The sequence below is a fragment of the Cetorhinus maximus genome, chromosome 2 (assembly GCF_964194155.1).
Source record: "Cetorhinus maximus chromosome 2, sCetMax3.hap1.1, whole genome shotgun sequence".
Lineage (NCBI taxonomy): Eukaryota > Metazoa > Chordata > Chondrichthyes > Lamniformes > Cetorhinidae > Cetorhinus > Cetorhinus maximus.
In genome coordinates this window covers 162198967-162225919 of record NC_135880.1, presented here as the reverse complement: position 1 = coordinate 162225919, position 26953 = coordinate 162198967, and the positions used below count along the sequence as shown (strand labels likewise).

Genomic DNA, 26953 nt, shown 5'->3' with positions numbered 1-26953 from the left:
CTAATGGCAAGAAAGGATAAAACACATGCATATACAGTCATGCAAGTTAAAAAGTAAGAATTTAGCTTGAAGTAAGTGAATATGTTTTAAGAAAAGGTATACAGAACAGTCCTTGATTCGTGGGGAATAGGCGATTGAGCATTGTGGTCGTTGTGATTTGAGATTCCAGTAGAATTGACTCCAGAAGGCAAATAGTTAGATTCAAGGTTCCAGTAGAGTTGACTCCAGTAGATAAATAGTCGGTTTCAAAGTTCCACAAGAGTTAACTCCACTAGATCAATAGTCGGTTTTGAGGTTCCAGTAGAGTTGAATTCGGTAGAGAGGGAGAGAGAACAGGATACCTGCAAAATTGTGATTTGCAGGGGTACTGTGTGTGGCTGTTACTTCTGAGCCAAACCTCCAGCACTTGCTCTCTCTCAGAACACCCACTAACAGACAGGCGCCGGGGCAGCTTTCCAGCTCACGTTCAACCCCTTCTTTGTATATTCCAAGTGGGAAGTAAATTCACAAATCTGTCTGTGCATTTCTCACATGATTTCTTGATGAGATGATACTCATCTCCCATTATGTCCCATTGTCTCTACCGGAAGGAGCAATTAGTTTCTGCATGTCTTTAGAAGTACCTCGTCTGGCAACAGGATGGTATTCCATTATCTCTTAGGGAGTCACCCTGCAGCACCCCAGCCAGTGGTTTGTGTGCATTTCTTTAAAAATAAGACCCAAGTTTTTAAAAGTCTAATATTTCCACATGCAATTTGGCATTTTTTTCCTTCATTATCATGACAGTCACCCAAGTTCCAAGTTAGTAACCAATTTATGTGGGCTATGGAATTTGCACTGGGATAGGACTTAGTCCTTAACTTGATGGTTATTTTCTGTTGTTAAAACCAGGTGAGAAGGGGTGAACTGGGTTCCAGCTCTATTCAGCCTCACCACCACCATCTCAAGGGCAATTAGAGATGGGCAATAAATGCTGGCCTAGCCAGCGACACCCACATCCCATTAATGAATAAAAAAAAACCTCCTCAGTTGGTCACAGAAAGGTTTAAGTTTCTTTTTTTTTAACAAGGATATGCATTTTCCAAATCAGAGTGTATTTAACTATTTAAGCTGAGAGCAATAAGGAACCAATCAAACATGTTTTTCTTGAGTCAAAGAAAGAGCAAATTTATTAACCCCTAAACCCGAGAAAATTAATAATAAAAATGTGACATCAAGCATCTAACCCTCATGCAGTTATTAGGACACACACACGCACGCATCAGAAATAAGGGGAGTTAGAGCCCAATGAAAAAAAAAGGTAAAAGGATATACAGTTAAGAGTCTTTGAATGTCCCTGAGGCATAGATTTTAAACACTGTGGCCGATTTGGTTGAGCTGGTTTCTTGGATGCAGTCAGATGTAGATAATATTGCAAGTATTATGAGATCTCGGTTCGTTGATAGGTTTCTGGTAGAGTTGGCTCCTCAAACCAGGTGACATTCTCATTCCAAAAGAGAAAGAGGGAGAGCATGAATAGCCCTCAGCTTTGTCCTCTGCTGAAGACTTTCCGGACACTACTTGTGTCGCTTGCAATCTCTCTCTAGTGGCTAGTAGCTTTGCCTTGAAATACTTCACCCATTTTGCATTTCCAAGAGGTTTTGGGTGGGTCTCTCTGTTGGCTGTCATTACTTCAATATTCAAAATTTTTCTTTTGCATCTTCTTTAAACACTTGCGAGTTTCGATGGGTGCTTGGATTATCAGAGATGTCTCTCTCTTCGCACTCCCTTAAGGGTGATTTGTTTGTTTCTCACCTTCATCTTGGAAGGTGACCTTGCAGTTTCAAGCAGTTTCCCCTCTCAGTTCAAATTGCAAGATTTCCAGCCAGTTGAAAGTTGAAAAATCATTTTTTCAAAAATAAAGAGTCACAGCTTCGTAATATTATATTTAATTGGTCACATGGCCAGTTCTATGATATGGCTATATTGCACAGTGACAAGAACACTTTTGTTTATTAGTGATTAAAATATTGTAAATGGGAAGAAAGGCTATGTGATAAGCTTCTTTACCTAAGGAGGCAACAAACGTTAACCCAATCCCCCATAACGTGCAGAAAAGGGCGTGGGGGTGGAACGTGGCCCCAAATCATCACGTACATGACTGGCTTCCTCAGTGTAAGTCAGAATCCACTTTAAATTTTACAGTTGCTATGTGGGTACTCCGGGGTCAGAAAACCCAGTGGTAAAATGGGAGGCAGGGGCCAGCGGCTCCACAACGTAAGTGCTTTTCCAGCACTCTCTGAGGGCCAGGAGGAGCAGGGGTGACTGCCCCTCCCCCTCAAAGAAGCCTTCAGCCTCCCGTCTGCTGGCCCTAACATCTCCATGCTCTCCTCGCCATGTTCATTCACCCCCTCTGCCCAGCCACTCCATGTCAATCTCTCTCTCTCCAAAAACAAATTCGCAGCTGACCTTCCCCATCCAACCCCTACTCCTTCACAAGCCTTGTTGGCTGTCTTGCCAAGCCCTGATCATGGCCCACCTGCCTGCCCCCAACACAACCCCCTAAACTCCTCCCCTAGTTGCTGGGGACTGTGGCCTCCTGCTGTTGAATTTTGCATTGGCAGCCTGTCCATTTGGTTGCCTGTTGAGTGGGAAGAAAGATATTGCTGGTTGCACTTCTGTGTCCCTGACCATTTTCAGCTGTCCCAATCCTTCCCCACAAATAATGGGGCCAAAGAATGTCTTCTCTTTTTAATTGGCATGTGGAAGGAAGTGTATCCCAAGGATGGACATGCTGGGTGACAAATGGTAGGAGTGTGGGGCAGGACATTTGAAGGCCATGTGATGAAATCCCTGGGAGTTCTTCAAAGTTGAGTTGACAACCCCATTCAATATTGTTTGTTCAGAAGGTAATGATCTATAGCTAATACATTGTGTTGAATATTTGCAATGCCACCTTGCTAGAGACAGTGCCAAGTACTGTCACCAGCAAGGATCAAAAGCACACCCCCCCCCACCCGCCACACCCAAACCATTACAGGTGGGTCTTATACATTTCTTCCAGCTCACCCCAGTGAGGAGCAGGTGATCGTGCTGGGAAAACCGTCATGAATACAGAAACCCACTCCCAGTTAACAATTATTTTGTTTTTCAAAATTATGACACTAAACTCCCCCACCCTGGAAAATACCTCAATGTGGCTTTGCAGTTTTCGCTAGAGACGTATGCACTTGACATCAGCACAATGTAGTAGGTGATGAAGGTGATAATGCAAATTTTCATCGTCACTCTGAGTATTTGGCTAAAGGTGCCAAGATATGGAATTTGTTGCTCTTGATTAATGGTGTTGCTAACCTGGGAGTTGTTCTGATTTAGTTACACGTGAGAATTTGTACAGAATAATTTGGGCCACCTTAGGTTTTTCATCCGTTCAGCACTCAGCTACCGTGATGGGCTATGCAATTGATCTTGAACACTTATGGGCATTATTCACTCTAATTTCTGCCCATATATTTTTGTTTTCTGCTTCTCTCTAGTTATTATATTAGACAAACCATTTTGCAGCTGGGCAGACAGGAGCCCTTTCTCTGTGACTCTGCCAATACTGCCCTTGAGCTCGGCACCAGTAGATGGGAGCAGGGCACATAGCATGAATCATTTGATATTCAAATCAATTCGCAGCACATGCAGACCCACTATGACAATACAGAGACTCACAAACCGGCATCCCGCCACACTGTGACACTACAGCTGCATCAATATTGCATGAGACCTGGGAAATGGCACTAGTTTCGAACACCTCAGGATGTGTGAAGCCATCTGGAACCCATAAGTACAATAGCCAGAATTCGATAAAGCTGATGGCTGGAAAGAGCCACTTTCACTAGGTTTATTGGCCACTTGCCTCATCAAAAGTTGGCAATTATTGTATAGTCTGCAGCTGGCAATATGACCTCCGCATCAGAAGCCAGCGCTACCAGCATGCATTTCACAACATACAAAAGGAGTTTTCTCCTTTCACATCTCATTTATAAATGACTGTCTATTTGTCTTCATAAATGACAATTTTTCTTGAAATGGTCTGTCATAAAGGATTGTGATCAGTGAGGTTATAGCTGTTATCTTAGAATGGTAGCTGTTTAAATGGAGAGCTAGTGGAAATACAGCAGCATTTAATTCTTTAAAACTATTTCCTTACCTCTGTCTGCACCATAGCTGGCCGTTGTGTTCTTAGCATCTTGACAGTCTGAAAGATATCCACAACACCCTCGTATCGCATTCTTTCCAATACAATACTTAGTGTTATGAAAACACCAGTCCTCCCAACGCCAGCACTATGGGGAGCAAAAGAACATTAATTAAATGACAATCAAGTGGCTGAGAGACTACGTTGGTAATGGCTTCCCACACACTAAGCAATTATTAAATATAATACTGCTGCCGGTATTTTTGAATGTGCTACTGTAAGCCCTATTAACACAATGGACAGTGAGGGTTTTGTAAACACCATAGTGCACTAAGAGCCAGTGAAGTATGTTGGGTATTTAGCTATTAAAAACATGACAAACTTATTTGGCAATGTTCACTTTTAATTGAATAGAACCATTTAGATTACAGCAATGTGCTTCAGCAATAATGGGAGCCCGTTCATTTACAAACACTGAAGGCTTCAATATTGCTGTGAAGGCGGTGGAATGAAACCATGTAGTAAAAGTACACATATCTGTGTGGTCTTTTTTGGCTGCATTTTACTTTGAGTTCTATAAACAGTAAACACTGTGGGCTGGATTTCACCAGCCCTCTGGAGATGGGCTGGGAAGCAGGAAGCCATGTAAAATGGTGGCGGAAGGCTTCGGGAGGGGGAGCCCAACATCTTCCCGTTGTCACAGGATATTCACAATGGCAGGAATGGCAGCAGTGCAGCTGACCTAAGATGGGCAGCCAATTAAACCAAATAATTGGCCAATTAATGGCTGCTTCCTGCCAGCGCCAGGATCTTACCAGTGGTGGGACGGATCCCCTTCTGTGTGGGGAGACTGCCAGGCGTTGTAGCCCCCCCAAGTGAGTTCCCAAAGGTGGTGTGGGGGGCTGGGGGCCTTCCTTAATATCTGCTCCATGGCCCTAGTGGCAATGACTGCCCCTGTAGCTATGGAGTCAACACTGGAGGGTTCACCCCTCCAATTGCTGGGGCTTACTTGCCTGGCTCCAGCACAGTAGATGAAAAAGCTTACTTGGCTTTCAAGAATGAGTCAACATGGAAGTGCCCTCTTCTATTTCCTGCAGCCTCATTAGTGGCCACATCTAATCGTGACACTATCCTATCCGGGGTCCCACCAGTTGTCCATGTGGGCTCACCACCCGCATTCAGTCCTGACAATTGGACAACATGAGATTTGGGGAAACTCAGCCCGAGGTGTTCCTCTTCTTTTTCCTCCTTCTTGATCTAAAGAAGCCAAACTTGGCAGGATATAAGCATTATCTCTTGACTTATCTATTCTTGCCTGTTCTTTTCAATTTTGGTTAAAGCCTGCACTATAGGCTTTCATCCTCCATTCACCTTTCTCAATAATGAAAGAAATATCATGTCTGCAAATAATATATGATGAAAGATGTTTTTAATTCTTAATCCTTGAAGCCTGTCAGATTTTTGTTTTACTGAGATGAAGCCAAGGCTCATAGTGCAGAACAACTTCAGTATTGCCAAGAGTATAAATAACACGGCAAATGAAGAAATAGATGTTAGGTGATAAGCTTACCTTTTAAAAAACCCAAACTTACTAATGGAAAAAAGGTTTTCCATAGTTTTAAGGTAATGGACAGGAATGAGTTAAAGTCAGAGGCTGTGCTAAGTTTTGATTTAAACAGAATGAGGGTCTGTGGAATAAGACAGTATATTTAGAGTGTTAAAAGAATGAGAGTGGAAAGTTCAGTGGAGTACAAACTGTAGTAGTATTGATAAGAAAGACAGGAAGGTAAAACAGTGACTGACAGCTAGAAGTGAACGTGGAACTTCTATCAGATAATTAGAAGTTACAAGTGTGAAAGAGGTGCTGGGGGGTAGGATTGAAGCCTTGGATGGTTTTGGACTTCATTGAGTAATATGGTGCTGAGAGGAAATGAAGTGCACAGCAGTGTGAAAGGGTTAAAATTGACTCGATGCCTTTAAAAATTGAAACAGGATTTTCATTGCTCTAATGTGATGTAATTCAACTAAATAATCCACATTTACAAAAATAATTTCAGAATGTTTCAATGTGTATTTTAAAAATTCCAAGAGGATTAAAAATACTGAGGATCATGTGATGACATAAACATTCAGTATTAAATGCCTCTCTCCGTTAGTTGGGCTCTGACTGCTTTATTCCTAGTTGGCCAAATGCACATTTCACCCAGAACGGAAGCAGCCAGACATTTTAAAGTGTCTATTGTGGTTTCCCCAAAGTGCACCAAAAGTCTCAGATCAGGCTGTGATGTGAAGGTTCTGCTGGTGGAAGTAGCATTTTTCATTTCACACAACCTCTGTGATCCTGCTTTATAACCTGATAGAGATTTTTTGAACCTGTGCCACCTTAAGGATTCCTTTATGCTTTTAATCAAAATCCACCAGTCCAGCTTGCCTGCTCTCTAATGTTCTCTGCGTTGTATCACCCCGAGCTGACTTTACATAGCATGGTCATATTTTATGTAATCAGAGAAAATTGTCTCACCTTTTGCTTTCACTGTCTCCCTTACTTCCATTGAGCAAGGTACAACATATTGAAGAGACTACTCACCTACAGTGAACACTGATGGGTCCATCTTGACCAAACTGCTCTTTTGTCTTGTGTACTTGGCCAATGAAATCAATAAATCCTTCTCCAGACTTTGGCACTCCTTGCTCTGGCCAGTCAGTAAACTGGAACTGCCTCACTGTGCGTGACTGACCATCCTGTTCACCCCCATTGGAAAAGAAAACACAATAAGGTCTCGATCAATGAACCACACCTCATTAAATTCTCTAAGGAATCAAAATAGACTGAAAGAACTGCTCCTCGGGTAATATAACGGTCAGAACATCTCGTGCGGTTCATTTATTTTATGTTTTTCAATACCAATTAACAGGAAAACCAGTCTTGAAGATGGAACTGCAGACTTGACAATTTGAAGTAATGCAATAAATCTAAGAGTGCTTCTAAATTCAAATCATAATTCACTCAGATCAAATGCAGTACAATGGCTGTTCTCCTTCTCTTCACTTGACAATTTGCTTTCGGTTATGTATGGTGCTTGTATTTAAAATAAAACATTGCCATTTAATAACAACATATATGCTCCTCTTGACTATAAAATGTATGATAACCTTGCTTTTGTTGTTAAAATTGATAACGAGAAACCACAACAGGCCTCATGCTTGATAAAAGTGCTGTTATCATGAATATTAAGAGTAGCGATATTTATGAGTCAATTAGTTAGCAACATTTGTCTAGCCAGGAATATCTGGAGGGAAATAAATTCAAGTGCTAAAACCTGAGGCTTACACTGTTTTCAAATGGTAACAGTGGCATAAAATCAGCTCAACAACTTCTAATCCATTCTTTGTGGAACACTACAGTTGAATAATTATAGCATTTGTCACTATATCATTGGTAATAATTTGTCCATCATATGGACTGCGCTGGGCTGGGCTGCGTTTTTATTCTGCAGATGTTATGCAGGTGATGTTGAATTTGAATAGGGGCCAGGAACCGGGAATTATTTGCTTTAATATTACAGTTATTATTGTTATTATTGCTATTTGTTGCATAAATCTTTAGAATTTGTGCATAAACTAAATCCACACTGGAGAATTGAATGATGAGTCCAAAGAAACTCAATCTTCCAGCTCACTCCCATCTTACTAAGGCAGTAAACTGTGAACCTATTAGTACTGTCAGTTACAAATTCAATATTATGTTCACATTTTATTATTTTTGCTTTACTGGTTTGCTTGTAACATCTAATGCACAGTTCCTTAATTGATAACTGTCGCCTGCTAGAGTTATGGGCGGGGGGGGGGGTGTCATTTGGCCATCGTGTCTGCTCTGATGTAGTATCTTGTGATTCCCAGTTTCCTTGCCCGTTCTTGATATTCTTTCAGAACCTAAGTCCTCAAGTAAGTTTCAATGTCATTGCTAAACACCTCAATTGATCCTACAGCCATAGCCTTCTGGGGCATTTCATTTCACATTCTCATAACCCTTTGAACAAAGACATTTAATTCAGCTGAATCAAAATTCCAGCACTTGGTTCTGTATTTTCCTACTATAGGGAAGAGCCACTTCCCATCCACCCTTCATGATTACAAATATCTGAATCAGGTAATCCCTTAATTTTATAACAGCCAAGCAATAAAACCAAGCTGACACATTCTCTGATCATAGCTCAGTCCCTTCACCCCTTTATCATCCTGTTGAATCATCACTAGAATTTCTCCAAACCTAGAACATCCTTCCCAAAGAACATCTCCCTAAACTGGACACAATACTCCAAATGGGGTATGACCTGCATTTGGATAACTGCTGTAGTGCTTCCTTATCTTTACATATTAACTCACTTATAAGGTTTAGCTTCCCATATGGACTGAAATAGTTCAAGTTGACAATCTAGTGCCACCTTCTCAGGGCAACTCAGAATGGGCAATACATGTCAGTGACACCTACATCACAAACATCAATTTTTAAAAAGGTTTGTTCTTCAATGTGGTGCCTCAATGGGTAAATATTGCTCTTTGATAGCTAGTAACAGTATCTTTTTATAACATAAGCTTTGCTTTGATTCCAAGTTCTCACTATGTTCAAATTCAACCCATTTATAGTGTCAGTTGGACATGCAACAATACTGGTCTGACTGCGCTGCCCCTATACAACTTTAGTATTCAGCCTGTGGTCTTTTACAAATGTTGAGGCAAGTTACTAAAAGCTGGCATTGTGACAAACTGAAGGCTGAACTGTAATAAAATTGGGCATTTAGTGAGCCCCCAAATTGTGTCTTGCCTATGGATCCTACACGTGTACTATATGGTAGATTCTCAAATTGATGTAAGGCTGATTTTTGTTTTACTCAAAGGTGAAAAAAAATTGCTTACTCTAGCATCTGTGACCTTGAACTCTCTGAGAATGTACTGAGGCATGTTGTACTCTGCCATGGGATCTACTACAAAATACTGATACCTAGCCGATCGCTCTGCAGGCCAATACTGGTGACATTTTTCCTGTAAAACACAAAAACAACTGTGAATTGTGAGGCATTGCTTTGTCTGGTCCATTAAGCATTTTGAGTATTCCCTGCTGTTCTAACATGAGTCTGATACTCTCTGTGAAACAGTTCTGGTGGTACTTTCAAGTTATTCTGCCTTGAGAGGTCCCATACGAATCACAGGTATATGGTTGACTAGAAGTCACACAGGGTGAAATTAGTCAATTAGCCACTTAAGGTCCTTTCATTTAGGTTTTGCTGTGACTGGGGGGATCTTGAATCATTCCAATTTCTACAGTCTGTAGTTATGGGGGCAGCGAGTAGTTGAAGCTATAAAATGTTGAAATTGCACAGTAGGTTGACCAGGACTTTAAAGGAAAAGACAGATTACGTTTTGGAAGTGACTTTTCATCAGAACTAATGTAGGATCCTGCTTAAAATATTTGCATAACTTCTTTAACTTGCTGTGTATTTCAAGCTATTATAAGCCATATACTTTGTTACCAATGTATAAAAATGTAAAGGGGATACAATATTACTTGGTCGATATTTGCACAAGGCATGCCCCAAGTATGAATTTATGTGATGCACTGGGTGCTTACTCTGCCCATTTCTCGGAGCTTGGTCAGCATAACCACAATTGTAGAATTGTGCTCCCAAAGCATTCTCCAGAAATCTTCTGTTGTCTCTGCTAAGGGTCCCTGTGTGGCTATATAGGCTTTCTGTTGCCTGTAAATAAAACAAATGAAAATTAACATGTAGTCATGTTGCTCCCTCTCACTGAACTACATTTATGACAAACTAGTCAACTGCAAGCAACCTTACTCACTCTTTACACAGCTGGGATCTACTGTTCACTTACTTAGAAATAAAGTAAAAACTATAATTAAAACTACTTTCTATTTATACTTCAGAGAATCCAGTGGGTAAGAGGGTTATTTTGTGTGGTGTGCAAAATGTTAGGAAGAAACAGCCATGTTTTTGTAACCATTAATATTCAATCAGGGACAGTAATTATATCTCACTGAATCTCTGATCGTTCACAAACCTATCTTTATTCTGCACAATATGTTTACAGACAAGTTAATGAAGTAAGTACTATTTTATTATGTTTGTTCGCAGGGAAGGTGGCAAAACCTTGCAACAGGCTGTTTACAGTGATAAGATGGGATGTGCATCTTTACTGGGGTGAGATTAACTCTGTATCACGGTTATAAAACATGGAAATTAAAAATATTCAAGATTTGCTTTCACTGGCTGAAAAAAATGCGGCATATGATTCATATAAAGGAGGTTGCACTGTAGGTGAGTGGTATCCAGCTGTTAGTTCACTCCTGGCTGACTTGTAGCTCATGAGTTGTCCGTGAAACACAGATTGATTATCACACCACTATCTGCACATGATCCATAGAGAATGTTATGACATCCGGGATTGATCACAAAGCAACAAGCTCATGGAGAGATTTGGATAGATGCAGGATAGTAAATATCTGGATGTGATTAAAAACACATATTTACTTAGCATCTTATCATGTTGTTGAAACATTTTCAAAAGCTTCATGCAATTAATTAATTTTTGGAGTGGAGTGTTGTTTTGGAACAATGCAGCAACCTTACAGAGGGAATTGGCTGGGTTAGATATAGAATAATGACTACCCAGGAGTGATTACAAGGCAATGATCTTATTTTTTTGATAAGACGTAATAAAACATGAGAGAAAAGGACAAACTGTCACCTTACACTCTGAGATGACAATGTCTTTTAAAAATATTTTCTAATTTAATTTTGGGCCAGCTGCCGCTATCAATGTGGACACAGACTATTCCAAATCATTGATGTGTGAAAATAATTACTGTAATATCATTACTGCATTTGAGAAATCATTTGCAGTTCGTAGTTGGTAAATTCTATGGCTGGTTTATCTCATGTAGGGAATAATTCGATACATTATATGGCATAATCTCATCTCAGGTTTTATAACCAACATCTGAATCTTAAAACAAGATTACAGCCTGGAATGTTTTAATTTTCTATTATATATTGTGGAATCCATTATTTTACAACTGGCCTGTTCTTGATCATGCAGACTGTGCCATAACAATTTATTGCTGACAAGTAAACATGATTCGCTTGAGGCGTGATTGCATCAATGCTAAACAATGAACAAAGGTGACCTTATTAATGCAAGTTCATTGATTAATAATCGCCAGTTGATTCCCAAAAACTAATAGTGACAGCATTGATTCCATTGACTGTACATATACAGAAGGCAACAGTGTAGCTGAGGACTCACAGTTACATCACCTAAAGCAGTTTACATTTTAAGACCACTGATGCTCCCACTTACCTATAACCATCAATAAAACTGGCATTAATATAGTCTGAGCCCTCGACTCCTCTGATCGGCTGTAGACATACTCTCGTGGATTCATATGGCATAATATTAACAAGGCGATTCTTGAATTTATTACATGGGAGGTTGGCACTAATGAATCTTGATGTGTGGGCTTTAGTGTTGGCTAGACGCTGTGGGAAAAAAAAATAAAGAGTTTTAGAATTGCCCATGACTTGGAAAGTGGTGCTTTATGGAAGTAAATTGCACTATATAGTAACATTCAGTCTAAAACTGGAGTTCAACATTGGTGCAATTAGCATCAGTGATGGACAAGCTCCAGAGACGGAATTACAAGGAGATAGGGCTGATGGAAGGAATGTCTCTTCTGCCTCTGAACTAAATATTGGAACTTCCAACCCAGTTCTAAGTGAGCACAGGCCCTCAGCACATAACAAGGAGAAAGCTAACAGTACTACTCAGTGAAGCTATAGAATAGCTGGTGTGTGAACTGGGAAATGACAAACTGGTGTAGTTGGGTTGTCCTTCAGAGATTGTTGTTGAGGTGCATTGTTGGGAGAGAATAGGGGGAGCACACTTTCTATCTAACCTGATTTGGAGATCACTTGACCTGACATTGTGTGCTTAAAGTGGAATATGTTCCATTTCCAAGCACTATCATCTCTCAATACAATCAGCAAAAATTTCATATGCCCCTGGAAACTACATATATCATTTCTCTATATGCACACAAATTTGCTGAGATGGTTGTCCTTAATTAGAGTACAGTAATATTAACCTCTTTTCTTAGTGTATTAATATAAAGGCCTTTTTTTGATCTCTGAAGTTGTGAAGAATGTAACACCCACAAAGAATAACTAAGTAGTAAATTGCTGAAGTTACTTTAATTGATTAGGTGTTTGAAGCTTTGAAGCTACAAGTTGGAATTTCCTTCACAAGTAGCAGCTCAATTACCTTGAATTCCAGTTCCATTCCTGTGACGTTTTCTCCTGGCTCCACTTGTGTCAGCTTTTGGATATATGCGTACAGGTTTCTGGCTGGCACTTCGGTATTTCCACAAGTCACTGCTTCAAGCAGTGCATCATGAATAAAGATATATTGGTCCTCAGTCTGAACCATGTAATTCCTCTGTGATCTCATTAGTGTTACATGACCATAAATATCTACAGTTTTCTCATGCTTTATTCTCTCCAACATGGCATCTATTACAATGAAACATCCAGTCCTTCCAACTCCAGCACTGTAAAAACAAAAAGAAAACCCACACAGTTGCAATAGGTCTTATGATTTCATATGTTCTTCATAAACAAGACCACTGGATTCTCTCAAAGCTTATAGTATTATGTTTTATTTTCCTTACAGTTCAGTGACACATTTTGCATTGTTGCAAGTGGTTTCAACTTTTTATCAATGTACAATTGTGTAACTTAGGGTTGAAAAGACCAAACTGGCAATGGCCTCCTATTTTAACATGTGCCTGGGCTTTTTTTTATATAAAGTTTATTTTAAGCCTTTTTAATATTTGCAGAGAGCCAACTGTCCCACCAACTAGCATTTAAATGTAAACAGCACTTGAACAGTGGTGAGTATAATTTCCCTAATTAGAACGTGATGCAGAGCTTGCAGTGTTACTTGGGTCTATCAGCTCTGCATTGCTGCGAGCAAGTACTTGTTTCACACCAATACAGTATTATAGCTCAGTCCATGGATCCATTCTATTAACCAGCAAAGGTCATAATACAGGAATCTGCTTTCAGAATACATCATTTCTAACTCTATTATTTTCCAATTTTAACCCATCCCCCAAAAAAGGCAACTTCACTTTTATGTGCTGTCAAATTACTCCATTTCTAATTTGCATATTCCTTCTTCATGGGTTTATAAGCAACAGTTTACTAAGATAATCAAACACAAGAGAAGTCGATGGGAATTTTGCAGTGGTATGGTCCACATCTTTGCAATTTAGTGACTCTTTCCTTCTGTGCAGATTCATTAGTATTCTGATAATACACTGCTTAGAAATACACTTGTGGTTGTATGGATGGAGGACACGCTAGAGGGGTTGGTGAAATACAATTTGTGTGTCCGTAAATGAGCCCTGGCAAACCTCATGAATGGAAATGAAAGTCATACTTCATTGGTTCCTCACAGAATATTGTGTTGAGAACATTGTGGCCATTTAGTTTTAAAGAAAACCGTGAATATTCAGTGTTTTTTGTTTTTCTATTTCAAGTTAAGGTTAAACTCTAAGGAAAAGTAATACTTTGGCTACTGATTTTGTTTTGTAAAGATTGAAGTGCAAGTCTTCTGAACTGAAATCTAAATATTAAGGCTTCACTGGCAAGCGGGTAAGCAGACTTTCCCAGCTCAATGAGAACTCAGGTACACATGAGTGAGCAAGTCCAAATGGTGATAATTCTTACCCAAAATAAAAGCAAGATACTGCAGATGCTGGAAATCTGAAATAAAATCAGAGCTGCTGGAAAAACACAGCAGGTCTGGCAACATCTTTGAAGAGAGAAACAGATTTAATGTTTCGAGTCCAATATGACTCTCCTTCAGAACACATTCTTTCAGTTCCGAAGGAGTGTCATACTATTCTCAGAATATTAATTCTGTTTCTCTCCCCACAGACGCTGCCAGACGGGCTGAGTTCTTCCAGCAATTTCTGCATTTCTTACCCATGTTCCTGCACCTAGATAGGTGAGACTGTTTATTACTGTGACTAAGTGTTCCATTTTGAGTATGGACCTGTGGTGAGACTGTACACTCTATTAAATTATTTAAAAAGATCATCTGTTACAACTCTGAACTTATCCAAATTGGTATTTTTGGCACCAAGAAAAAAATCAAAGAAATTGCATTATAATGTCGGTCATGACTTAAGAGCACTCAAAACATTCTGAAACCAATGAACTACTTTTGACGTGTTGTCACTGTTGTAATGTAGGAAATACAGCAACCAATTTGTGCACAGCAAGGTGCCATAAACAGAAAAATTATCATAACCAGGTAATCTGCTTTAGTGACTTTAGCTGAAATATGACAGCTCCAACAGTTAGCACTCCCTTGGTGCTGCACTGGAATGTCAGCCTAGGTCATGTGCTTCAGTATCTGGGGTGAGACTTCAACCTTCAAGGTGCAGTAATTGTAAGCTAAACCTTTTCTTACTGTTATGAGGATCATGTGACTGTACAGACGAATCAGCCCTAAGCGCGGGGAATCTTAGAGGCAGAGCTTTCTAGCCTTGCTCTCGGAACATGCATGTAGTTTCATCAGCTCTGTAAGTAAAGGTTACTGTTTCTTACAAAAAATCTGCCCGCCATTCCAAGTTTATTACAAAGGTGAGCATTAATCTGAAAATGTACTGTTCAGAAAAGTGTTCTGGTGCAAACTCTCTTTCTAGAGCTGATCACCTATTAAAAGACACTTGAAGGGAGTGTCGACAGGAAAAGCGCTCAAGTGGGGGAACAATTCTATTTATGTATGGTAGTGAGGTAATAATGAGAATATGTGACATGACTGGGATCTCGAGGAATTAAAGCGACTGGAGTAAGAATGCCAACAATGTAAAATCAGAGGGATGAATAATAGCTTAGGATGAGAAGCAGTTACAGGTAGAGGAATAGTGAGGGCAAGCAGAAGTGTAAAATGTGTGTCAACTCTTTTGCTTCAAATAGGGAAAGAGGCAAAGAGAAGGGAATGAACAATGCCTAATGGCTGAAAAATGTGTTTGAATATGCAAATTGTGAACACGTTTCAGCTGATTCAGTAAAACACAGCTGATTTATGTGCAATACGGTTAATATTTGGGTCAGTAGACGGCAGGAGACAGAGGGCAGGGATAATGGGCAGGTACTCTAATTAGTAGGATGTGACCAGTGATGTCCCTGCAGATCTGTGTTGGGAATTCAACCATTCAGCACATTAATTAACAATTTAGATGATGGAATAGAAAGCCATATATCCAAGTTTGCCGATAACACAATGATAAGCGACCTTGTAATCAGTGTCGACGGAAGCATAATGTTACAAAAAGATATTGATAGATTTAGTGAATGGACGAAACTGGGGCAAATGGATTTCAATGTAGGCAAATGTAAAGTCACGCACTTTGCACCTCAAAAGGATAGAACAGGGTACTTTCTAAATGCTCAACAGCTGGGGAAAGTGGAGGCCCAAAGAGACCTGGGAGTCCAGGTACATAGATTATTAAAATGTCATGAACAGGTACAGAAAATAATACATGTGAACAGGTGGTTGCCATCCTTATAGGCAAATGAAATCCTGGACTTTACGTCAAGAAGATCAGGGGCAGGATTTTCCGGCCCCGCCTGCCGCAGGACCGGAAATTCCCGCCCAAAGTCAACGGGTCTTTGGTTGGTCCACCAAATTTTCCGTCCCACCTGTGACGATTCCCATGGCGGGGGGGATCGGAAAATCTTCCCTTGGAATACAAAGGGGTAGAAGTTGTGCTTCAGCAAGACAAAGCCTGGTTAGATCACAGCTGCACTACTGTGAGCAGTTCTGGATACCGCACCTCAGGAGGGAGATATTTTCCTTGGAGAGAGATCAGCACAGGTTTATCAGAATGATACCTGGACTCCAGGAGTTAAATTACAGGGAGCGATTGCACAAACTAGGGTTGTAATTCCTGGAATTTGTGAAGGCTAATGGTGGGGGGAGGGGTGGGGGTTTGATTAATGTTCCCAGGATACTTGATAGTTCAGGTAGACACTATTTCCTCTGGCTGGGGAGTATCGACCGGGGCACAGTCTGAAAACTAGTGCCAAGACTTTTTGAAGTGAAATTAGGGAACACTTTTTAAATACAAAGAATGGCACAAGTTTGGAATGCTGTTCCACAAATGGCAATTGATGTGAGATCAACTGCAAATTTTCGGCCTGAGATAGATAGATTTTTATAATTCAAAACCGTTAAGGAATATTTAGCATAAGCGAGTATATGGAGTTAGGTTGTAGTTCAGCATCGATCTCACTGAATGGCAGCAGAACAGGCTCGATGGGCTAAATAGCTTATTTTTGTTCCTATATTCCAGTACACAAGGCAATGGTTCAGTCAGTGATTCATACTTCAGTCAGAAGGGTGAGGGTAGGGTAGCAGTAGACTTACTGGGCAGAATTTTATGAGCTGGCGAGCGGGGGTGGGGCCCGCTCACCGACGCATAAAATGACGCACAGTGATGTCGGGGGCCCTCCCGACGTCACCGCGGCCGATTTAAATTTTCATGAAGGCGGGAATGCAGCAAAATCAGCTGCGCGCCCGCCGACCTGTCAATGGCCAATTGAGGACATTGCCAGGATCAATTAAGTAATTAAAGGACCTGCCCGTCCAACCTTAAGGCTGGCAGGCAGGCCAGGAGCCCTGGTGGGAACTAGAAAAAACATGAAACCTCATCCACGGGCGGGATGAGGTTTCATGTAGGCTTTAAAAAATTTTAATAAAGATTTTGTAAAAATTATGGACATGTCCCAACTCATGTGACATTGTCACGTGAGGGGACATGTAAGGGAAATTTTATTTTTCTATTTTGGTCTTTTTTACATGTGCAGCCGGTCTCCCTGGGGCTGCATGTAGCCTCAGGGAGATGAGTGCGCTCTTTTGTGCGCATGCGTGAAAGAGCGCACTCTCGATTTTGGGATCCCCGCCCCCCCCGCCTGCACAGGGAGTGCATAGCACTTCCCTGCGGACATCACACTGGGCAGGCCTTAATTGGTCCACCCACATAAAATGGCGCCACGCCTCCGATAGGGGGGGCGCAGATTGGAAGCGCGCCTGCCCTTCAACTTCGCCCCCGACGGGAGGAAAATTCAGCCCACTGAGTGATATTTTGTCATTGGGGATGGTAGTGGCACATATATTGTTTATTATTTGCTTCAATGTTTGTTAGAAAATGACCAGAGTAATGAAAATAAAATATTGACTTGTACATGAAAAGAAATTTTCCTTCCAAACCTCTAAATTCTTCAGACAAATGATTGTTTTTTTTTTACATTCTATAATCTACAGACAACTGCAAGTGAACTGAGCTGCCAGTTAGTCTTGAATAATCTAAATTATCAAGTGTCACAATTATTACTGTTGCAGCTAAGTGAATAATTCGTTGCATCATTGATTCTGGCTTATTTAATTAGATGGAATTCAAAGATGCAATCCTTTTTCAGAAGCGATCACAATGTCTAAGGACATGGAAGCCAGCTTTGGCTCAGGATCACCTCTAGGTCAGAGTTCATGGCTTCAAGCATCACTTCAGAGACATAAGAACACTTCACCGTGAAGGGAGTCCAGCACCATTGGAGGTAACGCCTTTCAGACTAGATGTTCAACCGAGACACTATCAGGTAAATATAAAAGAAGGGGGCTTCTCCTCTATGTTATAGCCAACACTTACCCCTCAACCAATACCATTAGAAATCTTTCAAGCTTTTTTTTAATTCAACATTCATGTGCTGTTAAAGAATGGGACAGAGAGAAGAGGGGACTTGAATGAGGGCTCAATAATAGACTGGAATTAAAAATGAAAGTAGCTAAAAAAAAATCCTATTGTGAAACCGCTTGAAACTGTAATGCTGCGGAAGACTAACGTGAAAGAAGCCACTGCTATATATGTTACCAAACTATCCCAGAAAATGAAACTCGTTCAGGTCAAGGTTTATAAAAGGGGTAAAATAAGATTTTAAAACATTTTTGTTGCTCCTAGCAAAATCATAACGGGCAGAATACTGCGCTCATTGGGCGGGTGTGTGCTCAACCCGATCGAGCGTAAAATGACACGCGGTGAGGTCAGGCAAGCACCCTGACGTCATCGTGCACTCGTGCGATATTTCGGTCAGCGGACGCGGGCAGGAGTTTGCAACGCGCCCGCCGACAATTCATAGGCCTATTAAGGCCATTAAAGTGCCAATTGAATTAAATTATTCGCTGCCCATCCAATCTTATGGTTGGCGGGCAGGCAAAAAGGCCAAATGGCCTTTGGACTTTTTGCGAAACCTCATCCACGGGATAAGGTTTCGTTCAGTGATTTTAAAAAAAAATTAAAAATTTTCAACCAAATTTCTAACATGTCCCTGCTCATGTGCCAGCGTGAAATCGCGGTTGGGCCCCGATCGCAGGCTGCGGCTGGCTTCCCGACCGCTCCCACTCGCCCCCGCCGAGCCCGCCCAACGAGGGCAAAATTCTGCCCGATGCAATATTTTAGAATGTGTTTACATAGCGACCGAAGGAAATAGTCCCTGGGCTGTATTCATTAGGATCAGAGGCCCCAGTAGTGATATAGGCAGGTTTACTGGACAGCAGGAGGACCAGATTTTCAGACAGGAAAGCTGGAAGTTCAGATTCCTCTGCATGCAGTGGGGTTTTAAGCAGCTACTGTGAAGCTCCCAGCCTTATTATAATTTTTAAATACCCAACCTTCCCCATGTGAGCAGGTGGTTGCCATCCTTATATCCTCCCTCTGTTAAACCTGGAAATAAGCAGACTGGGATTTGAAATTTAAAAATTTTTTGCAACCCATCTGTTTTTTTAAGGGTTATAATTCATCCCAGTATATATATACCAAAAATGAAACTGGTATAAAGGGAAAAGATATGTATTTCTATAACACGTTTCACAGCTGCAGGCCATTCTAAAGAGTTTTGCAGCCAATGAAGTACTTTAGAACTGCGTCACTGTTGTAATGTAGGAAAAACAGCAGCCAATTTGTGCATAGCAAGCTCCCACAAATAACAATGTGGTATTAACAGATAATTTGCTTTATTATGTTGAGGGATAAATATTTGTCAGGACACTGGGGTTAGCTCCCCTGCTCTTCGAATAGTGCCATGTAATCTTGTCCCTAATCCACCTGAGTTGGCAGATGGAGCCTTTATAAAAACAAAAAACTACTGCGGATGCTGGAAATCCAAAACAAAATCAGAATTACCTGGAAAAACTCAGCAGGTCTGGCAGCATCGGTGGAGAAGAAAAGAGTTGACGTTGCGAGTCCACATGACCCTTCAACAGAACTGAGTGTAGTTAGGAGAGGGGTGAAATATAAGCTGGTTTAAGGTGGGGGGGCGGGGGGAGAGAAGTTGAGGGTGGGGTGGTTGTAGGGACAAGCAAGTAGTGAATCACTGCTTGCTTGTCCCTACAACCACCCCACCCTCAACTTCTCTCCCCCTGCCCCCCACCTTAAACCAGCTTATATTTCACCCCTCTCCTAACTACACTCAGTTCTGTTGAAGGGTCATGTGGACTCGAAACGTCAACTCAGATGGAGCCTTTGTTGAGCATCTCCTCCAAAAGATGGCACCTCAGGTAGTGTAGAACTCACTCAGTGCTGCACCGGATTCTCAGCCTTGATTTTGTGCTCAAGCCCTGGAGTGGGACTTGAACCCACAACTTTCTGACTCAGAGGTGAGAGTGCTACCAACTGAGCCACAACTAACTAAAAGTTATTCATGTTTCCATTTATGGGTAAATTTTCATCTTTTATAGTGATGGACTGAAAATCATGCCCCACAAACCAGGCATGCACTTGCCAGATGCTGGACACGCTGCACTAGGAGTGCTACAGATAGAATCTAGCTGTAAACTAGTAATGTTGTGAGGAATCAGATCAATTGGTGATCACTGTTTAGTTCAAGCTGCCAAATCAAACACAGTCTGGCAGTAAACAGAATTCAAGTGGTGCGTCAGCTAGACACAACATCAATTTTTCTGCCTCCTTGTCAGGTCTTTAAAGAAGGATAACAGAGTCTTTAGCATGGAAGCTACAGAAAAACCTGCCAGTCCAGATATTCTGATGTGCCATGTTGCTGCCAACAGCATGGCTTGGTGAAACTTTCAACCACCATATTGCAGCAGCACCAACTCCAACGGGCTCGGCTAATTAGAATATGAATACTTGTGGAGTCTGTGTAAATCCAGCCTGCCACATCACAGGGTGGAAAAGACATGAGCAGGGAGCAGAAACATTCAAAAGAATGCCCTGAGTAGTTGCAGCACTTGTTAGGATACTTAGAGGGGAACAGTGGAGTTCTAACTGTGGGTAGTGGAGGTGTGCAGGAGTATATCCCAGTTTCAAAGCCTCAGGGCTCAGATCTCAGGTGCTTGCTTTAAGAAAGGATACTGAATGAGCATTAAAAATTAGGTGGAGGCTCTGGGTGTCATCTCACAGGGCCTGAGACAAGCAACTAGCATCATGGCAGAGTGCAATGACATCCGCTCTGCCAGTATCCGAGAAGAATTTGAAATGGTGTAGCAGTATCTGTATCCAACAGCGGTCCCAGGACCCTCTGTATTTTACCACTCTTACTTTAATCAATCCGACACGGAAGTATGGACCACTAGCCTTTCGAAGGCCTTGGGGAACCATGTCAAGAGAACAATGGCAACCAGCTTCAGAGAGTTTTGGGGCAGTACCTTGAGTAGTTTGCATGATCTAACTGCAACTATCAAATCTGCCCTCCTAGTGGCCAATAAGCAAGCAGAACCAGGACTCAGCAGAAGATAGAGAAGATCTCCAAAAATCTCCCTGTGCTGCAATCATACGTACTGCAACTGCAGTTTACACTGGCCAGAACTTTTGCTGGGTTCACTGGTAATGTGAATAGGATGCCATTCAAATAACTAGCTATGAACCAGCATTGATGAGCTGCACCAGATATAACTGAAAAGTTCAGTAGATTAAGTGAGTAATCCAGTAACTGCTATCTTTATTTATTTATGTTATAGATTACTCCCTTGGGCCAGATTACTACCTGGAATGCAGGTAATACCCATTTGCAATCAGCAGGGGTAATTTAGCTGATGTCAGTATCAATGTAAAATCCTTTCAGTCAGTGAAACTGAGAGAAATTACTGATATATTTATTGGATATTCTTCACGCTTGCAAATAAATGCTAATGCTCAGCATTAGAATTCACAAGGAAATCATATCCATGCTAAAATCAGTTAAAAAATGCAAGTCATGCAAAAATAAATTTATGTTAAATCAATGTAGGAAAGTGGCTATTTGATCAAAATAGACCCACAATAATCTTCCTTTACTATCAGCAAAATTTGTTAAAAGTGTGCAGCAGATTCTTTGAAAGAATAACAAATTTATGTTTAGCATTTTTAACATAATTGTTTTACCCGTCAACTCCTTTGCTGCAAAGACACTATCTTACAAATCTTTCCTCTTTCCAGCTTTACTAGTTTCAAATGAAGGCTCACCACACAGTTCACTGCACTAATTTGTTCGCTCCCAGGACCAAAATTATGGGGTCCTTGGGGAACAGTTTCAGTTTCTGTGCACATTCTGCGGGATCTGTGCTGGGCATATGCTGCACCTGCCTGAAGGAGTCAGCATGAAGCTCTTGTTATAACCCTCAGTTGCTCGCTAAATGAGTTCTGTGCCCTAGGCTTAATCATTTCTTCTGTTCCCACTGCTGATCATCCTCTGTGTAAAGAAATACTTCTTGATATTTGTCCTAAATTTGCTCCCCAAAGCCTGAATCTGTGCTCTCTACTCCTGCTGTACCTGAAAGTATTGGTTTTTTCCCTTTATTCCATTAATTTAATGTATTATCTCTATGATGTCCCACCAAAGACATCCTTTTCCAAGTAAACGTTTTTATTTCTTTCCTCATTACCTCTTTTACTGAAGCCCACATGCTTTCGTCCAGCCTGAATCAAAGTGGACTTCAGTTGTACCTGTATACCTGTGATTGGAACCAAAACTGCGGACAGGGTGATAGAAAAGCATGCATAAGGACAAGAAAAGGAGAACTGAATTAACATGACAGCAGACAGCTAAACGAAATGCCACTAAATGACCAATATTAGATCTTTAACCTGACCTACAACAGATTGAGATGAGATTCATTGAATGGCCAAATGTCCTGTTGATAAGAAATGTATTCCATCACATCCAACACTCAGCGCAAGACAAGACTGCAATTTCCCCTTACTCAGTATTCACAGTGCAGTTATTATTTTACATGTAAATAGCGTCACATTTTCTGGCAGATTGACATTTTTTCCACCATGGACTGGTATTTCTCATTCAAACTTCATTAAAGCCAAATCTAGACAGGTGACTTTTTTTTTTGATCCTGAGACAGTCATAAATTCTGCACACAAATACAACTGTAAACGAGAGTTGGATTTGTAGCAAACTTGAAACAGGCATCATGATCAGAAACAATGGTTATGGCAAATCTCACCTTGTCGCTTTAAGTGCAACTGTTTATTTTTAATTATGTCATGGAATGTGGGCGTCATTGCCTAGGCTAGCATTTGTTGTCTATCCCTAATTGCCCTTGAGAAGGTGGTAGTGAGCCATCTTCTTGAATCGCTGCAGTTCATAGGGTGCAAGTACACCCACAATGCTAATAGGAAGGGAGTTCCAGGATTTTCTCCCAGCGACAGTGAAGGATCAATGATATAGTTCCAAGTCAGATGGCATTTACCTTGGAGGAGAACTTGGAGGTGGTGGCATTCCCATGTATCTGCTGCCCTTGTCCTTCTAGGTGGCAGAGGTCGCAGGTTTGGAAGATGCAGTTGAAGAACCTAGGTGAGTTGCTGCAATGCAGCTTGTAGGTGGGACATACTACTGCCACTGTGCATCGGTTCTGGAGGGAGAGAATATTTATGGTGGTGGATGGGGTGCCAGTCAAGCGGGCTGCTTTGTCCTGGATGCTGTTGGGCTTTGAGTATTGTTGGAGGCCTACTCTTCTAGGCAAGTGGGAGTATTCCATCACACTGCTGATTTGTGCCTTGTAGATGGATGGACAGGCTTTCAGGAGTCAGGAGGTGAGTTACCTGCCGCAGAATTCCCAGCTTCTGACCTGCACTTGTAGCCACAGCATTAATATGGCTGGTCCAGTTAAGTTTCTGGTCAATGATAACCCCAGGATGTTGATAGGGCGGCAGGGGATTTCAGTGATGGTAATGCCTTGAATGTCAAGGAGAGATGGTTATGGCATTTGTGTGGTGTGAATATTACTTGCAACTTATCAGCCCAAGATTGAATGTTGTCTGGGTCTTGCTGCTTTGGGCATGGACTGCTTCTGTATTTGAGGCATCACGAATGGTGTTGAACATTGTGCACTTATCAGAAAGCATCCCCATTTCTGACATTATGATGAAGGGAAGATCATTGATGAAGCAGCTGAAGAGCTCCAACCTTCCTTTGTGCTAGGTATGACTCCAACCAGTGGAGAGGTCTCCCCACCGATTTCCATTGACTTCAGTCTTGCCAGGGCTCCTTGATGCCACACTCGGTCAAATACAGCCTTGATGTCAAGGGAAGTCACTCTCACCTCGCCTCTTGAGTTCAACCCCTTTGCCCATGTTTGAACCAAGACTGTAATGAGATCAGGAGCTGAGTGGCCCTGGTGGAACCCAAACTGAGCATCAATGAGCAGGTTATTGCTGTGTAGGTGCCGCTTGATAGCACTTGATGACACCTTCCATCACATTGTCAATGATCGAGAGTAGTTTGATGGGGGAGTAATTGGCTGGGTTGGATTTGTCCTGTGTTTTCTAGACAGGACATACCTGGGCAATTTTCCACATTGTTGAGTAGTTGCCAGTATTGTAGTTGTACTGCTATTTCTGGAGCTCAAGTCTTCAGTACTACTGCTAGAATGCTGCCAGGGCAGTATCCAGTGCCTTCAGCCATTTCTTGATATGATGTGCAGTGAATCGAATTGGTTGAAGGCTGGCATTGGTGATGATGGGGACCTCAGGAAGAGGCCGAGATGGATCATTCACTCAGCACTTCTGGCTGAAGATGGATGCAAATGCTTCATCCTTGTCTTTTACACTGATGTGCTGGGCTCCCCCATCAATGAAGATGGGATATTTGTGGAGCCTCTCCTCCAGATAGTTGTTTAATTGTCCGCCACCATTCACAATTGAATGTGCAGGACTGCAGAGCTCAGATCTGATCCATTGATTGTTTAGTTGCTCAGCTCTATCTATTGCATGTTGCTTCCACTGTTTGGCATGCAGGTAGTCCTGTGTTGTAGCTTCAACAGGTTGACACCTCATTTTTTAGGTATGCCTGAAGATGCTCCTGGCATGCCCTCATGCACTCTTAATCCAGGTTTGATCCCCTGGCTTGATGGTGATGGAGGAGTGAGGGATGTGCCAGGCTATGAGGTTACAGATTGTGGTTGAATACAATGCTGTTGCTGTGCTTGTGCCTCATGGATGCCCAGTTTTGAATTGTTAGGTCTGTTCTAAATCTACCTCATCTAATATTGTGGTAATGCCACAGAACATGCTGGCAGGTATCCTCAATGTAAAGACAGGGCTTTGTTTCCACAACGACCGCACAGTGATCAGTCCTACCAGTACTGTCATGGGCAGGTGCATCTGCGACAGGTAGGCTGATGAGGATGAGGTCAAGTGTGTTTTTCCCTCATGTTGGTTCCCTCACCACCTGCCGTAAACTCAATCTAGCAGCTATGTCCTTCAAGAATTGGCCAGCTCGGTTTGTAGTGTTGCCACCGAGCCACTCTTGGTGATGGACATTGAAGTCCCCCTGCCCACAGTACATTCTGTGCCTGTGCCACCCTCAGTGATTCTTCCAATTGGTGTTCAACATGGAGGAGTACTGGTTTATCAGCTGAGAGGTGGGGGCAATGGTAATCAGCAGAAGGTTTCCTTGCCTATGTTTGACCTGATTCCATGTGACTTCATGGGGTCAAGGGTCAATGCTGAGGACTCCCAGGGAAATTTGCTTCACAATGTATACCACTGTGTCACGTCCTCTGGTGGGTATGTCCTGTCCCACTGACAGGGACCCGGTTATGGTGCTGTTTGGGACATTGTAAGGTATTATTTGGTGAGCTTGACTATGTCAGGTTGATGCTGAATCATCTCTAGGACAGCTCTCTTAATTTGACGTTAGTAAAGAGGGTTTTGCAGGGTCGATGGGACTGGGTTTTCCGTTGTTGTTTCCATTGCCTAGGTTGATGCAGGGAGGTCCATCTGGTTTCAATCCTCTTTTTGACTTTGTAGTGGTTTGGTACAACTGAGTGGCTTACTCGGCCATTTCAGAGGGCATTAAGTGTCAACTTGTAGCTCTGGTGTCACATGTAGACTAGACCAGGTAAGGATGGCAGATGTCCTTCCCTGAAGGACATTGGTGAATCAGGTGAGTTTTTATGACAATCAAAGGTGCTTTCATGGTCACCATTACTGGCTGTTAATTCCAGATTTATTAATTAAATTTAAATTCCGCCAACTGCTTTGGTGGAACACATTCCCTCAGAGTATTAGCCTGGACCTTTGGATTACTAGTACAGTGACATTACCGCTACGCCACTGCTCCCCTCTGATTATTTGATGCAAGGAATGGCTAAACCAAAGGTATAATACGCAGTTGAATTCTGCCTTTCCACAGCTGGTTCTCTCATTCCTTACAAAACAACATAAAGAAGCGATTTTTATAGCGCAATATGTGCAAAGAATTAGCAGGTAGCAGAGTTAAATGTGATTCATAAAATTTGTGTGGTTACTTCTCTCATGTTCCAGTATTTGCCTTCCTAAGGGCATTTAGGGATGGGCAATAAATTCTGGCCTAGCCAGCGATGCTCACAGCCCATGAATGAATAAAAAAATTTGTTGAAATTTGTTGAACTTTTAGTTAATACTTTGTAATTTTGAACACAAACAGACTATTAAAATGGACACTGCAAATCATGTGCCCTTTGGCATTTCAACCTTCAGACAATCCTGGGTCTCAAGCAAATACCTAATTAAATACGGACATTCATGGTCATCTGGAGATTTCACACATCCCTTTGTTTAAGGATGGGCCATCAACAAAAGAACTATAGCATTCCAGCCAGCTGATCTTTCCATTTCACCATGGACAAAAGAAACATCAAAGCTCAATGTGTTTTAGACAAATGTGAATGTTAAGGTGTCAAACAATAAAACAGGATACGTAATCAACCTATCACCTATTTTTGGAAAAAGGACTTTGAACTTGTACAGGTCACATGGTATGGAAGCTATTTTGTTGCCTTCTTTTAAAATAACAGCAAAAAACTCTTCTTCAGAGATAGAGTTCCACTAGAAAGCCATCTAAGCAACCAAGGAGATAAGTAGCAATACCTTGGAAGTGGGAGAGGACTCACCGCAACCTGTTTCAACTTTGACTTTATCAGAGAACCAACCTTCTGGACATTTAACTACAAGAGGTCTCACAGCTTACTGAGAATCTTCACTTCAACTAAAACATCAACTTGTCTAAGAAACTACAAGCCTGCCACGAAAGAGACTGAGACAATCATAAACTGTAATTTGTATTGTTTTACCTTCATCTATATCTAATCTTCGTTTGATAGCATGTGTGTGATATCTTGTTTCAAACCGCCAGGTCAAGTGTGTGACAATAACTAACC

General features: G+C 41.6%; 1 protein-coding gene across 11 annotated transcripts in view; it reads right to left on the bottom strand.

The window, feature by feature from the left end:
- Nucleotides 1–26953, bottom strand: part of ptprda (protein tyrosine phosphatase receptor type Da) — a 622540-nt gene that overhangs the window by 18287 nt on the left and 577300 nt on the right. For all 11 annotated transcript variants that reach the window (XM_078570553.1, XM_078570552.1, XM_078570557.1 and 8 more), the window contains 6 exons: nucleotides 12500–12785; nucleotides 11540–11718; nucleotides 9795–9921; nucleotides 9083–9208; nucleotides 6753–6907; nucleotides 4178–4313 (listed from right to left, as the gene is read on the bottom strand). In XM_078570553.1, the coding sequence (XP_078426679.1) occupies nucleotides 4178–4313; nucleotides 6753–6907; nucleotides 9083–9208; nucleotides 9795–9921; nucleotides 11540–11718; nucleotides 12500–12785 (1009 nt within the window). The remainder of the gene's footprint in view (nucleotides 1–4177; nucleotides 4314–6752; nucleotides 6908–9082; nucleotides 9209–9794; nucleotides 9922–11539; nucleotides 11719–12499; nucleotides 12786–26953) is intronic.